This window comes from Amblyraja radiata, chromosome 11 (genome assembly GCF_010909765.2).
Source record: "Amblyraja radiata isolate CabotCenter1 chromosome 11, sAmbRad1.1.pri, whole genome shotgun sequence".
NCBI lineage: Eukaryota > Metazoa > Chordata > Chondrichthyes > Rajiformes > Rajidae > Amblyraja > Amblyraja radiata.
In genome coordinates, this window is record NC_045966.1 from 9,543,752 (window position 1) to 9,560,671 (window position 16,920).

Here is a 16,920-nt window from a genome sequence, read left to right on the forward strand (position 1 = left end):
CTTCTTCACCAAGAGAAGGGGGCTCATGTTGTCGACCTCCCTGTGGTGAGCCCGATCAACTGACCTCAGTCAGGAGAACGACAGCAAACTGAGGCAGCAGCAGCGCCGCAGCTTGGCGCCAACCCCGGAGCATGCGCCCTTTTTAGGGCGGGCACCTACAGATGTCGAACCGGATGGCATCACCCTGCTGCAGAGTTCTGCTGCCTCAAACGCGTGAAGAAGAAGAACAAGGGAAGATACACTGCCTTTCACATACCTGCAGAGTAGGTTTGCTTTTGTTCACATCTCCCCAGCTGAGGACCCAGACTTGGTCATGTGACTTGTCATACTGTAACTTCACCGGAACCGGATCTGTCAACACAGCCTGTGGGGAAAAAAATCACGAGAGGCTGTTAGAAACTGGCTCCTCTACACAAGTGAAGAACTTGAGCACTCTTTTGAGATTGGCATAATCCATGATGCTGTCACATAAATACCACCACAGAAGAGTTATTATTGCCATATGTAAGCACATCCCCGATTATCAAGTGCACGGAATTAGCCTACAAGAGGCAGCATGTTTCGGTGTCATTTTCAAAACTTTACATGATGTAAATAAAATTTAAAAACGGAGATGTTTTAGTGGTCTGGGAAACGACTACTGGAGTTTCCAACGGATCTTTATTCAAAAGTTCGATATCCAGCATACAGGTTTATCAGACACGCCTGCCCACAACGGTGGTCAGCGCTGAACTAACGCGCGCAAGGGAAAAACCGCGCGGAAACAACAGCCCCTCCCGAGTCACGTGATCGCGGCTTCCGAATGGCCGGTTCGAAATGGCGCCACTACAATATTACACTTTCCGATTTCAAACTGTTTATTGTAATTTTAAGTGTAAGAAGGAACTGCAGGTGCTTGTTTCAACCGAAGATAGACACAAAAAGCTGGAGTGACGGCATCTCTGGAGTCTCGACCCGAAACGTCACCTATTCCTTTTCTCCAGATGCAGCTGTCTGACCCGCTGTGTTACTCCAGCTTTTTGTATCTATCTATTGTAATTTTAACATGACTTCTTATATTAGTGGCCATGGTTGTCAGATTGTAAAAGGGTAATTTTAGATTAGTTTAGATATACAGCATGCTCCCCCACAACCAAAATGTGGGCAACAGAGATGATGGAGACGTTACATCTGGAAAGAATTAGATTTGTCCTATTGGACAAGTATAATTCTTTTGAACAGATATGGTCTCCATATATACAGTATTTAGAGAAGTAGCTGTTCTTGGCAACACAGCTCGGCGTGCACCCTGCGGGATTTGGTGAGAATAATTCATTTTTATATTGGAATTAACATATATGTCTTTATTGATACTATCACTTGTAGTAGTGTTATTAATAATACATATTGTGGTTACTCAAATTTTTTTTTTTTTTTTTTTTTTTTTTCGTTTCTCTTTTCTTTCTTATATATAATCAAATTATTATTTAATCACTCTCTTAATGATTTATAACTGTTCTATTCTTTCTCTATCATTATTTCTAAAAAAATAGTAGATAAGTATTACTAGTGTTTTACTTAATGCAAATTGAATTAATTTGATATAAAGTTGTTTGAAGCATTGTAATTGATTACCTTTAATAAAAAAATATATTAAAATAAAAAAAATAGATATACAGCATGGAAACCTAGTTCCTTTCTATTAAAAGAGTTATTATAAATGCATATCATATCATATCAAGAAACTTCTCATCAATGCATATTATCAAATGCAAGTCTCTTTGTATTTATCAATTCATCAATTGTCCCCAGTGTGTAGGACAGTGCTAGTGTACACAGTGATCGCTAGTTGCCATGGACTCGATGGGCCGAAGGGCCAGATGCTGCACTTATCTCTTAAGGCTAAAGTAAAGTAAATTAGTCTTTGAATACGAGGGAACTTGATAAGGTATATGCATTTGTGAGAAGTCTTTTTAGTACAGAGGAACTTTCATTTGATAGATATATAAAAATGCTCTTCCCATGGGCTGATGCTGAAAACTGAATGGGAGGTCCACTTTGTGAAAGACACAATTAACTGTGCACTACATGCTGAACTTAAATTGTCTGTTCTAGAGATACAGCGTGGAAACAGGCCCTTTGGCCCACCAAGTGGTGGGTGTATGGAACAAGCTGCCAGAGGAGGTAGTTGAGGCTGGGACTATCCCATCGTTTGAAAGATAGTTAGACAGGTACATGGATAGGACAGGTTTGGAGGTATGGACCAAGCGCAGGCAGGTGAGACTAGTGTAGCTGGGACATGTTTGGCGGTGTGGGCGAGTTGGGCCGAAAGGCCTGCTTCCACACTGTATCACTCTATCACTCTGTGACTCTATCTAAGTCTGTGCCGACCAGCGATGCCGAATTATAGAAACTTACAAAATTCTTAAGGGGTTGGACAGGCTAGATGCAGGAAGATTGTTCCCGATGTTGGGGAAGTCCAGAACAAGGGGTCACAGTTTAAGGATAAGGGGGAAATCTTTTAGGACTGAGATGAGGAAAACATTTTTCACACAGAGAGTGGTGAATCTGTGGAATTCTCTGCCACAGAAGGTAGTTGAGGCCAGTTCATTGGCTATATTTAAGAGGGAGTTAGATGTGGCCCTTGTGGCTAAAGGGATCAGAGGGTATGGAGAGAAGGCAGGTACAGGATACTGAGTTGGATGATCAGCCATGATCATATTGAATGGCAGTGCAGGCTCGAAGGGCCGAATGGCCTACTCCTGCACCTATTGTCTATGTTTCTATTATCCATTTTGCCCGACCAACAGAGGTCATGTAATAATAATTCAACAATACACCTCTGACCCACTAATTATGCCCCTCCCGTCTCTCTGAAGCAGTGCTTCTTAAACAATTTCAGTGTCACTTCATGATGTATGACTCCATGACTCTGTGGGAGATGGGATGACTTTGTGTACTGGGCACAGACAGACTCAATTGGCTAGATGTCTCTATGTTATCAAACAATGTAAAATTGGTTACACAAAATGAGAGAGAGAGACAAATGCCTTGGAGACGAGGCTCAAGGAACTGCAGGTGCTGGAATCTTGTGCAAAATACATAAGTGCTGGAGGAATTTAGCGGGTAGGACAGCATCTGTGGACGGAATGGCCAAATGGCATTTGTGAAAGTGGGATAACATAGAATGAATGAACAGGTGATTGGGTAGTCAGCACGGACTCGGTGGGTCAGTTTCCATTCTACATCTCTAAGAAAAAAAAACTGAAAATGCAACCATGATCTAATACATTAATTAAGATTACCTGTAGGACTTTCTGTGATGGAACGTCAATGATCAGTATCCGAGTCAGTGTGGGTTGGGAAACATAGATGTACTTATCTCTGATGTTAACAGCAGAGGCCCAGATGCAACGTGGAACAGTTTGTTCTTCCTCAGAGGGACATATCTCTTCCTGGAACGAAGCACATTGTTTGTCACTTATAGTCACTGAGGACACTTGTACAGTCAAATCCATTGCCACAGAGGGCTGCGGAGGCCAAGTCAATGGATATCTTTAAGGCAGAGATTGATAGATTCTTGATTAGTATGGGTGTCAGGGGTAATGGGGAGAAGGCAGGAGAAAGGGGTTAGGATGGAGAGATAGATAAGCCATGATTGAATTGCAGAGTAGATTTGATGGGCTGAATTACTTAATTCTGCTCCTGTCTCTTATGAACTAATGAACATGAAAACTCTGAACCAAACGTTCGAAATGCCTGAGTAACTCAGCGGGTCAGGCAGCATCTCTGGAGAGCGTGGATAGGTGACGATTTGGGTTGGGATCCTTCTTCAGGCTGACGGAGAAAGCTGGAAGAGAGGTGGCGGCAGGATAAAGTTTGGCAAGTGATAGGTGGATACAGCGGTGGGCAGGGGGTTTGAATGGCAGATTTTGGACAAAGATGGAACAGATACAGACTGTGAGATAAGGTGATAGGGACAGGAAAAACACAAATTGTGAAGCCAGAAGAAGGAAGAAGGGCCACGACCGGAAACGTCACCCATCCACGTACTCCAGAGACGCTGCCTGACTCGCTGAGTTACTCCAACACTCTGTGTCTTTTTTTTGTAAACCACCGTCTGCAGTTCCTTGTGTCCACACTCAATCGTTCAACTTTGGTCTGTTCTTGTTTACATTCTGAACAGATCCCTATTTGCACGTTTTGGAAGCAGACTTTTGAAGGGATAGTTTCTGAATGTGAAGAGCGTGTTGTGGTGTGGGAAAGAAACCTAATTGTACATTAATGATCTTTGAACGTGAACATATATTGGAACTAAAGATGAAACAGCTTGGTTGCTGAATGTTTCAACAGCATAATCCATTAGATATTGTGTTGTCTTTTAGAAGCGTGCAACTCTAGCTTGGAGCTAATTTTGATGTAAGTTTAATCTCATTCAAATTAAAATATTTAGAGTGGGCAAAGAAAGAAATTACATCACATCAGACGTAATGCAGTGAATGAGATTCTAAACCATTGCACTAAATTCATTGTATTGTCAGCCACTTCTCTCTGTCACGTAAGGGCGTGTTATTATATTTTGAGTTAAGTTGTGCAACAACTTATCAATGCGATTGTTTTAACTTCTCCGATACCGGGTTCATTTTATTTCATTATTGAGGTGGGGCGGGATGGAGATGGGGGGGGAAAGGGGAGGATTTTCATGCTGTATCCCACCATGCTTTTTCAGAAGAACTGTCAACCTCCGCCTTAAAAATACCCAATGACATGGTCTCCACAGCCTTCCGCGGCAATGAATTCCACAGATTCACCACCATCTGACTGATGAAATTCCTCCTCATCCCCTTTCTAAAGGTACGTCCTTTTATTCGGAGGCTGTGCCCTCTGCTGCTAGACTTTCCCACTAGTGGAAACTTCCTCTCTCCACATCCACTCATGTTTCTGCACACTCTGAATGGCTCGATTGTAATCATGTACTGTCTTTCCGCTGACTGGATAGCACGCAACAAAAGCTTTTCACTGTACCTCGGTACATGTGACAATAAACTAAACTGAAACCAAAACTCTATCCAGGCCTTTCACTCGTTCTCTCCTGCACATTAGGGACAATTTACAGAAACCAGTTAACTTACATAACTGCATGTCTTTGGAATGTCTCCGACTACATTTTATCTCTGTTTGATTTGTTGTTTCCTTCTCCCAACAAACAATGATCTATTCTACATTTTCCTTGATCGACATTCCCTTTGCCGTCTTCACACCTTACACTTCCTTATCTACACAGTCCTTATCTATGTACATCCTACTCCCCTGACATCAGTCTGAAGAAGGTACACAAAAATGCTGGAGAAACTCAGCGGGTGCAGCAGCATCTATGGAGCAACGAAATAGGCAACGTTTCGGGCCGAAACCCTTCTTCAGATTCAGATTCAGATTCAGATTCAACTTTAATTGTCATTGTCAGTGTGCAGTACAGAGACAACGAAATGCAGTCAGACTGAAGAAGGGTCTCCACCTGAAATTTCACCCATTCCTTCTCTCCAGAGATGCTGCCTGTCCCGCTGTGTTACCCCGAAGGTTTGTGTCTATCTTCTAATTTAAACCAGCATCTGCAGTTCCTTCCCGCACGTCTTTGGAATGTGCTATATATCCCGAAACGGAACTAAGAAATTCTTACTTGCAACAGCACAGCAGATATGTACACATGGTTCTCAGTACAAAAGGAAAGTTTAACGCCAAGATATTTGAAAGAGAAGTGTGTCTAAATATTGTCAACTTACAAAGCTTACAAAGATCCTGTCGCTAGCTTTGATCTGCCTCTGAATCTCACATCCCACAGGCTGGATTACTGTGATTCCATCATCAGAGAAAACGTAGAACATATTTCCAACGCTTAACCCTTGAAGACAAAACGCAAAAATGTTTCTTTCGCACACATCCACAGAAAAAAAAATAAATGATGACCTTTTAATATTATTTACTTTTAAACTTCTGAAACACTGTTGAAAATAGTGGGGGGGAAATTAATAAGGAGAAGCAATGTTTTAGGCACTGGAAAATGAAGCCCCCAAAGAAAATGGAAATAGCATGGATGCGTTTGGCAACATAACAACTTTCTATGACAACTCCTGGCATCAAGAAAGGCATTAAAACAACATGGCAGCAAATTTGTGTGAAAACGCAATAGGGTCATTTTCCGTTAGTGCATTCTCCAGGTATAATATTAATTTGCTCACAATACCTCAACGACAGGCTTCAAGAATATTTGTTCTGCAGCTGAAAGGTAAATTTAGTTCTTTGGTTTCGGAGATACAGCGTGGAAACAGGCGCACTGAGTCCACGCCAACTAGCAATCACCCCGTACACTTGCACCGTCCTGCACACTCGGGACAATTAACAATTTTTTTTTTAACCAAAGCCAATTAACCTACAAACCTATACGTCTATGGAATGTGGGAGGAAAACGGAGCACCCGGAGAAAACCCAGTGGCCACAGGGAAAACATACAAATTCCGTACAGACAGCGCATGTAGTCAGGACCACCCCGTACACTAACACTATCCTACACAATAGGGACAATTTACAGAAGCGAATTATCCTACAAACCTGCACGTCTTTGCAATGTGGGAGGAAACCAGAGCACCCGGAGGAAACCCACGCAGTCACAGGGAGAACACACAAAACAGTTGTATCTTAAATTACTAGGTTTTTCAGATCCATGCATGCATATTGTATATATTTGTATTGTATCTATTTATCGCCTGTTCCACTTAAAAGCTAACCATTACAATCTGATGTTCTGAATTCTTCTCTTAGTTTAGCTTAGACATACAGCATGGGAACAGGTCCTTCGGTCCACCGAGTCCATGCCACCCAGCGATCACCCGTTCACTGGTTCTATCGTACTCACTAGGGACAATTCACCTACAGACTTGCACATCTTTGCAATATGGGAGGAAAGCACAGCACCTGGTGAAAATCTACTCAGTTACAGGGAGAAACACCGTACAGACAGACAGCACCCGTGGTCAGGATCGAACCCGGTTCTCTTGTCTCTCTGCTATGGGAACACGTATTTGTAATTCAGGTGTCGAGTTTCTAACTAATGTCCTTGCAAATCTGGGATGAACGGAAATTCTATTCACAGCAAACCAGGCTCTCGACAAAATCTTGGCTCTGTCCGTGGCTGTTGTGCATTGGGAGGCCAATTCTAAAAGGTTGCCAAACTATGACAGATTTGTTTATTGTAGAAGTAGGCCTCCTACTTTGCAAAATGTATTTTTCCCTGCAATTTGGTCGGAATAGAAGGATGAGATTAGCGGCAAGAACAATGGAGGACCCTGCGTGGGGGAACCTCTGTAGGGAGGCGGGAGAGAGAACAAAGGAAGAGCCTGGATGCTTTGTAACTTTGTCAGTGCCTTAGGTGGCCACTATTTGTATACCTTAGGTATGCAAGCAAAGAATTTCACTGTGCCTTGTCACGTGTGTCAATAAAGTATTCCTTTCCATTCCGTTCCAAGCAAAATGGGGGGATCTTACAGAAACCGGAGGGGGGATCTTATAGAAACATATAAACATAAAAGGACTGGAAAAGCTAGATGCAGGAAAAATGTTCCCAATGTTGGGCGACTCCAGAACCAGGAGCCACAGTTTTAGAATAAACGGGAGGCCATTTAGGACTGAGGTGAGAAAAAAATTTCACCCAGAGAGTTGTGAATTTGTGGAATTCCCTGCCACAGAGGGCAGTGGAGGCCAAATCACTGGATGGATTTAAGGGAGAGTTAGATAGAGCTCTAGGGGCTAGTGGAATCAAGGGATATGGGAAGAAGGCAGGCACGGGTTATTGATTGGGGATGATCAGCCATGATCACAATGAATGGCTGTGCTGGCTCGAAGGGCCGAATGGCCTCCTCCTGCACCTATTTTCTATGTTTCTAAATTCTTCAGTCTTGTCCCTAAAAGTGTAACGTTTGAAATCCTTGCCTTAACACAGTCATTTGTATGCAACGTCTTTGCTACCTAAGTCCCTCTTCCGCACTGTCACGTTGCTCAAGATATGTGACACATGAGTAAGATATAGTGGTAAAAGTCGCCGCTGAGGCCAAACTGTATTATTCTGAAATTGATATTTCTAAGCATTGTCTTGCTTAGTCACGATTTTAGCATTTATCATTTCTATGGCTAGAAACAAAAAATGAGTGATTATTATGGTTAGTCAGTCGCGGAAATAAATGGCTTAGATACAAGGCACAGTGCGTTAAGAACCCATTAATTTAGTTCAGAGATGGAGCATGGAAACAGGCCCTTTGGCCCGCCGAGTCCACGCTGATCATTGATCATTCGTCCACACTAGTTCCATGTTGTCTCATTTTCTCGCCCATTCCTTACATACTAGGAGCAATTTACAGAGGGCCGATTAACCTACATACCCACATGGCTTTGGGATGTGGGAGGAAACCGGAGCATCCGGAGGAAACCCACGCGGTTACAGGGAGAACCTGCACACTCCGCACAGACAGCACCCGAGGCCGCGATTGAACCTGGGTTCCTGGCGCTGTGAGGCAGCAACTATACCAGCTGTGTCACTGTGCTGCCCAACATTGTTTAATTAAGATAAAGATTGATTTCAAAAATATAAAAATATTAAATGCTCTGTAAACAATATATTATGTAAGATTTAAGACTTACAGTATTGAAACTACTGATAATATCATAGAATATTAGTTATTAACGTACTACATATTTGATAATGTGTAACATCCAAATTGCATGTATTTGTTTTCATGTAGACTGCAAACTATTCTGTGATTAGCATTTTGACAGTCGCTAATTTATAATTTTGTAAGTTGGCACAGTTCATTTATCATCACCTGTTCAACGATTTATCGATACCTACTGCAGATAAATCTTTGGCCATTAGGAAGCTCAAAGTCCCTTTGTACCCGAGTGCTCATGAAACAAGCAAACCAACATAAACGTTGATTTATATCATAAGCTAGTTTGCCCAATGGTTTAGTCTAGTTTAGTTTAGATTAGAGATACAACAAGTCCGTGCCGAATAGCGATCGCAATTTACAATTTTACCAAAGGGAATTAACCTATAAACCTGTACATCTTTGGAGCGTGGGAGGAAACCGGAACAGCCGAAGCACCTGTAGTCAGGATTGAACCGGGGTCTTAGTGCTGTAAGGCAGCAACTCTACCGCTGCGCCACCGTGCCGATCCACATTTGATATGATGCACATGACAGAAGTACTTTTTTAATCTACAAATTTGATTGTGAATCAGTTAACAGACGTGGAGGGAATATTTAAATAGGATTCACGCATGTAAACTTTTAGCTGTGATGTTCAGCTAGGCAACAGAACATTTGGAAATCCAATTTAAAAAAAAAATGTTTTAATTGAAGAATTTATTGCAAGTGGTCCCTCTGATTCAGTCCATAAACAGCAGGTTGATTTTCCATAATACCAGCTTTGACCTCAAGCATTTAAGAAGAAACATCTTGAGCTCCCTGTTCTGATGTAAACTAGTTTGGGTAGATCTGACCTGAGGACATGAAGATTTGTGTGTGATATCTACTGTGATAAAATATCCCTGCTCTAAAATAATGGTTGAGATTTCCATTTGGAGATTAACTGAGTGGCATATTGAGAATGCAGCACTGTGCATTAAATGTGTAGGAAGGAACTGCAGATGCTGTTTTATACTGAAGATAGACACAAAATACTGGAGTACCTCAGCTGGACAGGCAGCATCTCTGGAGAGAAGGAATGCAGTCTGAAGAAGGGTCTCGACCCGAAACGTCACCCATTCCTTCTCCGCAAAGATGCTGCCTGTCCTGCCGAGTTACTCCAGCATTTTGTGTCCATCTACAGTGTATTAAGTAATACCCAACTTGAATTGTCACCTTTGGCAGAGGACACAGAAGGGAGGAAAAACATTGAGACGTAGATTGCTATTTCACCTAAAATAAGATTTTTCTTGTGAATTGCTGTCAATTATATATTTTATGAACAGTCTCTTATTAAGGGTAAACCAAACTAAAATGTACATGGTTTGTAAAGGTTAAAACTACTCTATATTTCATTGGCAACTGACTCTCTCTGATTCTCTGTGGACAATGCCATGGCCAGGTATAGATGTTCTGATCCTTAGCTTCTGCAACATAACTTTTCAATTCGAGCTTTGGGAAATGAAAGGCTTGGTTTTCGAGTGACTTTTCTTACATTCGTAATCACTTTCTGGAAAGAACTCAGTTCTTCTTGTAAATTAGGTAAAGGGGCGATACGGTGGCGCAGCGATAGTTGCTGCTTCACAGCGCCAGAGTGGATCTTGACTACGGGCGCTGTCTGATCGGTGTTTGTACGTTTTCCCCGTGACTTTGTGGGGTTTTTTCAACTTAGTTTATTGTCATGGGTACCGAGGTACAGTGAAAAGCTTTTTGCTGCGTGCTAACCAATGTATAGATACAGAGCATGATAAGGGAGTTTTGTTTAGTGCAAGGTAAGTCCAGCAAAGTCCGGTAAAGCATAGATCGAGGACATCGAAGAGGTAGGTAGTTTAGATGTTTAGAGGTTTCCTCCCACACTACAAAGCTGTGCAGGTGTGTAGGTTGTTTAAGAAGGAACTGCAGATGCTGGAAAATCGAAATGTAGACAAAAATGCTGGAGAAACTCAGCGGGTGAGGCAGCGTCTATGGTGCGAAGGAAATAGGCAACGTTTCGGGCCGAAACATTGCCTATTTCCTTTGCTCCATAGATGCTGCCTCGCCCGCTGAGTTTCCCCACCAGGTTTGTAGGTTAATTGGCTTTGGCAAAGATTGTAAATTGTCCCTAGTGTGTAGGATTGTGTTAGTGTAAGGGGATCGCTGGTCGGTATGGACTTGGTAGGCCAAAGGGCCTGTTTCCGTACAGTATCTCTAAACTAAACTAGACTAAGCTTTCCTTCCATTCTTCTGCCTCAAGATTAAAATAACGATCCATTCGAACATGTAACAAGCACATTTTGTTTTGCAATGTTGTATTTTAAGAGATTTTAAATCAACATTTGCTTCTCTAATATATTCTCTAATTATACTTCAATATATAACATGTAAGATTTACGGACTATAACTGCAACAAAACACTGATAATATAATGGGGTTATTTATTTACCTGTACTACGTATTTGGCTACAATAATGGATTATATTCAATTTGTATATTTAGAAACATAGAAAATAGGTGCAGGAGTAGGCCATTCGGCCATTCGAGCCTGCACCGCCATTCAATATGATCATGGCTGATCATCCAACTCAGTATCCCATACCTGCCTTCTCTCCATACCCCTTGATCCCTATAGCCACAAGGGCCACATCTAACTCCCTCTTAAATATAGCAAATGAACTGGCCTCAACTACCTTCTGTGGCAGAGAATTCCACAGATTCACCACTCTCTGTGTAAAAAAAATGATTTTCTCATCTCGGTCCTAAAAGACTTCCCTTTTTGTTTGGGAAAGTTTGAAAGGAGATGTGCGTGGCAAGTATTTTACACAGATTGTGGTGGGTGCCTGGAACGCGCTGCCAGGGGTTGTGTTAACGGTAGATACGATAGTGCAGATTAAGAGGCTTTTAGACAGGCACATGGATATGGAGGGATTGGAGGGCATCAGGTTGGTTCATCATGGTATCATTTTCGGCACAGACCTCGTGCGGTACTTCTCTACCGAGTGTAGAAACAAGGAGCATGCCAAAGATAGACACAAAGTGCCAGAGTAACTCAGCGGGTCAGGCAGCATCTCTGGAGGGAAAGGAAGGGTGACATTTCCTGACCCGAAACATCACTCATCCTTTTTCTCCAGAGATGCTGCCTGACCCGCTGAGTTACTCCAGCGCGTTGCGCCTACACTGTTCTATGCTCTGTTACAATTTGTACAATTGTGAGATGCTGGTGAGCTTCTGGGCTTGGATTTCATAAGGTCATATGAATAGGAGTAGAATTAGGCCATTCGGCCCATCGAGTCTTCTCCTCCATTCAAACATGGCTGATCTATCTCTCCCTCCTGTCTTCTCCCCATAACCTCTGACACCTGTACTAATCAATAATTTACAGCCATGATTGCCCCATTTAACAATTTTCCAGGTTTAAACCAAGTTGGCAGAGGTACTGCGGGTAGAAATGACCGCTTTTCTTCAAACAATGAACAACTCAGGGCACAGTGCTGATGAATCTTCCCCTCCAATCCTCTCTCCCCTTGCCCTAAAGATGGTGATGCCTTCCTGTGCGTACTTTCATGGCTGTTCTTTGGACCCTTTGCTCACATCGCCAGAGTCTGTGTTTGTGTTTGGTTTAGAGATACAGCTACAGATCAGAAAGAAACAGGTCCTTTGGCCCCCTGAGACCACGCTGACCAGCAATCCCCGCACACTAACACTATCCCACGCACTAGGGATCATTTACAATTATACCAAGCCAATTAACCTACAACCCTGTAGGACTTTGCAGTGCGAGAGGAAATCGGAGCACCCGGGGAAAACCTACGCAGGTCACGGGGAGAACGTACAAACTCCGTACAGGCAAGCACCCATAGTCAGGATCGAACCTGGGTCTCTGGCACTGAAAGGCAGCAATTCTACAGCTCAACCCTGTTAGACAGCCGAGCCAGCAATGTGTTTAAGAAGGAACTGCATGCGGATGCTGGAAAATCGAAGGTACACAAAAATGCTGGAGAAACTCAGTGGGTGCAGCAGCATCTATGGTGCGAAGGAAATAGGCAACGTTTCGGGCCGAAACCCTTCTCCAGACTGATGGGGGGGGGAGGGCGGGGAAAAGGAGGAGGAGGAGCCCGAGGGCTGAGGGATGGTAGGAGACAGCAAGGGCTAACAAAAGCCAGCAATGTGTTCAGCATGGGAGGAACACAGCAGTCTAATCTTATGCTAACCTGTACATATCTCTCGCAACAAAGGGGCGTGGTCACTATTAACTCAGAAACCTTGGATGAATTTTAATTCTTTGGCTAGCTTTGGCCTTTGAAGTCCTGCTTTCAATTGCTACCCTGCTGATATCACCACAGGTTTGAGATCACAATGGATATTCTTATCTATCTATTCTAACTTTGTGTGTTGGATGCAAATGCCACTCAATATTGATTTCAGCTTTATCTGGGTTGGAAGCACGGGACATGTGCTCTCCAAATACAGAAGGAATTCAATTATCCGCAATTGATTTTCATTCACGAATTTGGCAAATCATTTTTTCATAAATTACCAACCAAATCCAATGACATTAATAGAGCTGAAACTAATTACTGTGTCACTTGCACATCAATACATGAAAAACATCTGTGTCGAGCTTCCTCCCCTTACATAAAACTTAATCAATAAACGTGCTGGATTATAAAACCATAAGACAAAGCAGCAGAATTAGGCCGTTCGGCCCATTGAGTCTACTCCGTCATTCGGCTGAAGGGACATGGAGATTTCATTTTTTTAGTTTAGTTTTAGTTTAGAGATACAGGAACAGGCCCATCGTCCACCGAGTCCGCACCGACCAGCGATCCCCGCACATTAATACTACAAGGGACTTCTTAACATCTTGTCCTGTGTATTAGATTCCCTACACACACGAGGGACAATGTTTATACATTTTATACCAAGCCAATTAGCCTACAAACCTGTACGTTTCGGAGGAAAACCGAAAATCTCAGAGAAAACCCACACGGTCACGGGGAGAACGTGCAAACTCCGTACTGGCAGCACCTGTAGTCAGGATCGAACCTGGGTCTCTGGAGGTTTGAGGCAGCAACTCTACCGCTGAGCTGCCGTGCCGCCCTAGAATGACTCAAAGGTGTTAAGATGTTGTCCATGTAATAGTCATATTCCTTGGCCGATGTTTACTTCACGTAGCCCCAAAGATGATCTGATTATTGTCTGTATCTTCCCGGAAAAGAACTGTTAATAATTGGGAAAAGTGGAAAGATGTCGCCTGTCGCAGAGGTAGTGAGAAGACTAGACTTGGAGCTCAGTACGGAGAAAGACATGAGATAATATATCATAAACTGTGCTACAAACAATGAACAAGCACTATGATCACTACAACACAACAATGCATTGAAATACCTTCCTCTCGCCACAGTATGTTTGCAACTGCAGCATCAGAGATTGGAGAAAGCCAGAAAATGTTTTTTAAAAAAAAGGGAAAAGAAAGTCAAAAATTTCATCCATTCACACATGCAAAGAGTTGTACACATTTACCTTTATATAAACATTCATTGAAAAATAAGAAACATTTCAACTTTTGAATGTGTTTTACTACCTTAAAGCCCTGTCCCACGGTACGAGTCCATTCAAAGAGTTCTCCCGATTCGAACTCGGAGATTTACGGTAATGGCCGCTCGTCGGTACTCGGGGCTCTCGTGGACATTTTTCAACATGTTGAAAAATCTTCACAAGTCTTCCCGAGTTTACCTCGTTTCCCGAGTACCTGCCTTTAGCGTTACGAGCCGCTAAGAGACGCCCCCGAGCTCCGACGTACCCGCTACGTTCATTCTACGTGCTTACCACGAGTTTGATTTTCTTTTAAACTCGGGAGAGCACTTGAATGAACTCGTACAGTGGGACAGGCTTTTACTTTACTGCAGATCAGACTATAAGACACTGGAGCAGAATTAGGCCAAGCTGCCCATAAAGTCTACTCCGCCACTCAATCATGGCCGATATATTTATCTCTCTCAACCCCATTTTTCTGCCTTCTTCCCGTAACCTTTGACACCCTTCTTAATCAAGTGGCAATGAATTCCACAGATTCACCACCCTCTGACTAAAGACATTTCTCCCCATCTCCTTTCTGAAGGTACGTTCTTTTATTCTGAGGTTGTGCCCTCTGGTCCTAGACTCTTCCACAGCTGGAAACATCCTCTCCACATCCATTCTATCCAGGCCTTTCATTAACCAGTAGGTTTCAATGAGGTCCCCCTTAATCCTTCTAAACTCAATGAGTACAGGACCCGAGCCATCAAATACAGATGGTAGGCTAAAGGAAGGGAGAACACTTTGGTAACGTCCCTCTAACAGGTCTGAGAGGCAGGTTCTCCCTTTTATATAGCCTCACCCTGGGAGCTTGACTTGTACATCACAAGAATGTTCATAAGTCATAGGAGCAGAATCAGGCCATTCAGCCATTGAGTCTACTCTGCCATTCAATCATGGCTGATCAATCTTTCTCACTCAACCCCACTCTCCTGCCTTCTCCCCGTAACCTTCGACACCCTTATTAATCAAGATCCTCTCAATCTCCGCTTTAAAAATGCCCAATGACTTGGCCTTGACTTGGTTCAAACCTCACTGAAGTAGTGGAATTCAATTTGCATTCTTCTTCTTCCCTTGCAGTTATGCTCCAGTGCATGCACAGTTTAAAATGTAAAGGGACACGAGCAGAGAGACATTAAGGGTAGACGGGGTGGTCAGATCTGTTGCAGACAGATCGGGAACAGCAAGCATGGGTGGATCAGATTTCTGAGTCATGTAACGTGTACATTTTGGGCCAGTGTGGAAATATGATTGGAGGGATTTAAACCGTTATAAATTGGTTTGTTAACCTGAAAGATTACAGCATTTCAAGGACTTGTGGAAAAGAAGGGGAGTTCTCAGATTGGAAACCACTTTTTAAGATTGGAAGAAACTGAGTGTATTTTCTTCCCCTACTTCCCCTCTGTTATCAGGCTTCTGAATAGTCCTTCCAGAAACCGGGGTACAGACGGATTCACCTCTACCCCATTGTGGACATTGGGAAGAGTCTAGGGAACAGATGCTCTACAATGCTGAGAGCTCTGTATCTTCCCCCTTGCTCTATCTATTGTACTTGAGTTTAATGATGGTATTTAGGTATGGTATGTCCGATCTGTTTAGATGATCAAAGCCTTGCATAAGTTCATGACATAGGAGTAGAATTAGGCCATTCGGCCCATCAAGTCTACTCCGCCATTCAATCATGGCTGACCTATCTTTCCCTCTCAACCCCACTCTCCTGCCTTCTCCCCGTAACCCCTGACACCCGCACTAATCAAGTATCTAGAAAATATTCAAGGATATTTTCACTGTACCCCAGTACACGTGACAACAATTAATCTACACCTGAATAGATTTTATGGCACCAGTTTATGTGGAGAGGATGTCATATCTGAGGAGATGGAGCTATTAATAACAACAGCTTAGATTTAGATGCTCAAAGGAATGGAAAGGAGAACCACAGTGTAATTGGGTGATAATATGCAGGACCTTATGAATCTCTTTGAACTTGTGTTTTCAGTAAAAATTTGTCACACCTATATACATTTTGACATGGCCTCGGGGACAACAGAGAAAATATCATGCACAGATTGTAATAATCTCTGCACAAAAACCATGTAAGATGTCTTCCGGCATTGAAGTCAGTGGTTCTAGATCACAGCTGCCCAACGCAAATGGATTTAACTTCAATGTAAACATATGATTTCAAAGAGCATGTTATTGACTGCTAGTCACCACTAATACATCTAAATATCAGACCATTACAAAGATTTGTGATATATTTTTAAAAACTGATTAACCATTTCATTTCATATGAAACCAATATATTTAACTGTTAAACAATTATTTAATCAAGGGGAGAGTGCATTTTGAGGCATATGTCATTTATAAATGTTGCAAAATTTATAATACAGTTGCATCATTTTAGTTTGGTTTTGTTTTAGAGATTCACCATGAAAACAGGTCCTTTGGCCCATCGAGTCAACGCTGACCAATGATCACCCGTAAATTATTTCAATCCTACACACTACGGACAATTTACAGAAGCCAATTAACCCACAAACCTGCACGTCTTTGGAATGTGGGAGGGAACCGGAGCACCTGGAGAAAACCCACGCGGTCCCAGGGAGAACGTGCAAACTCCGTACAGACAAGCACCCATAGTCAGGATCGAA

At 42.6% G+C, this 16,920-nt stretch overlaps 1 protein-coding gene across 1 annotated transcript in view; it reads right to left on the reverse strand.

The window, feature by feature from the left end:
* Positions 1-16,920, reverse strand: part of LOC116978762 (follistatin-related protein 5-like) — a 193,667-nt gene that overhangs the window by 7,847 nt on the left and 168,900 nt on the right. Inside the window, exons 8-11 of the mRNA XM_033030066.1 lie at positions 14,078-14,104; positions 5,760-5,878; positions 3,285-3,434; positions 257-364 (exon numbers count right to left, since the gene is read on the reverse strand). Coding sequence (XP_032885957.1) covers positions 257-364; positions 3,285-3,434; positions 5,760-5,878; positions 14,078-14,104 — 404 coding nt within the window. The remainder of the gene's footprint in view (positions 1-256; positions 365-3,284; positions 3,435-5,759; positions 5,879-14,077; positions 14,105-16,920) is intronic.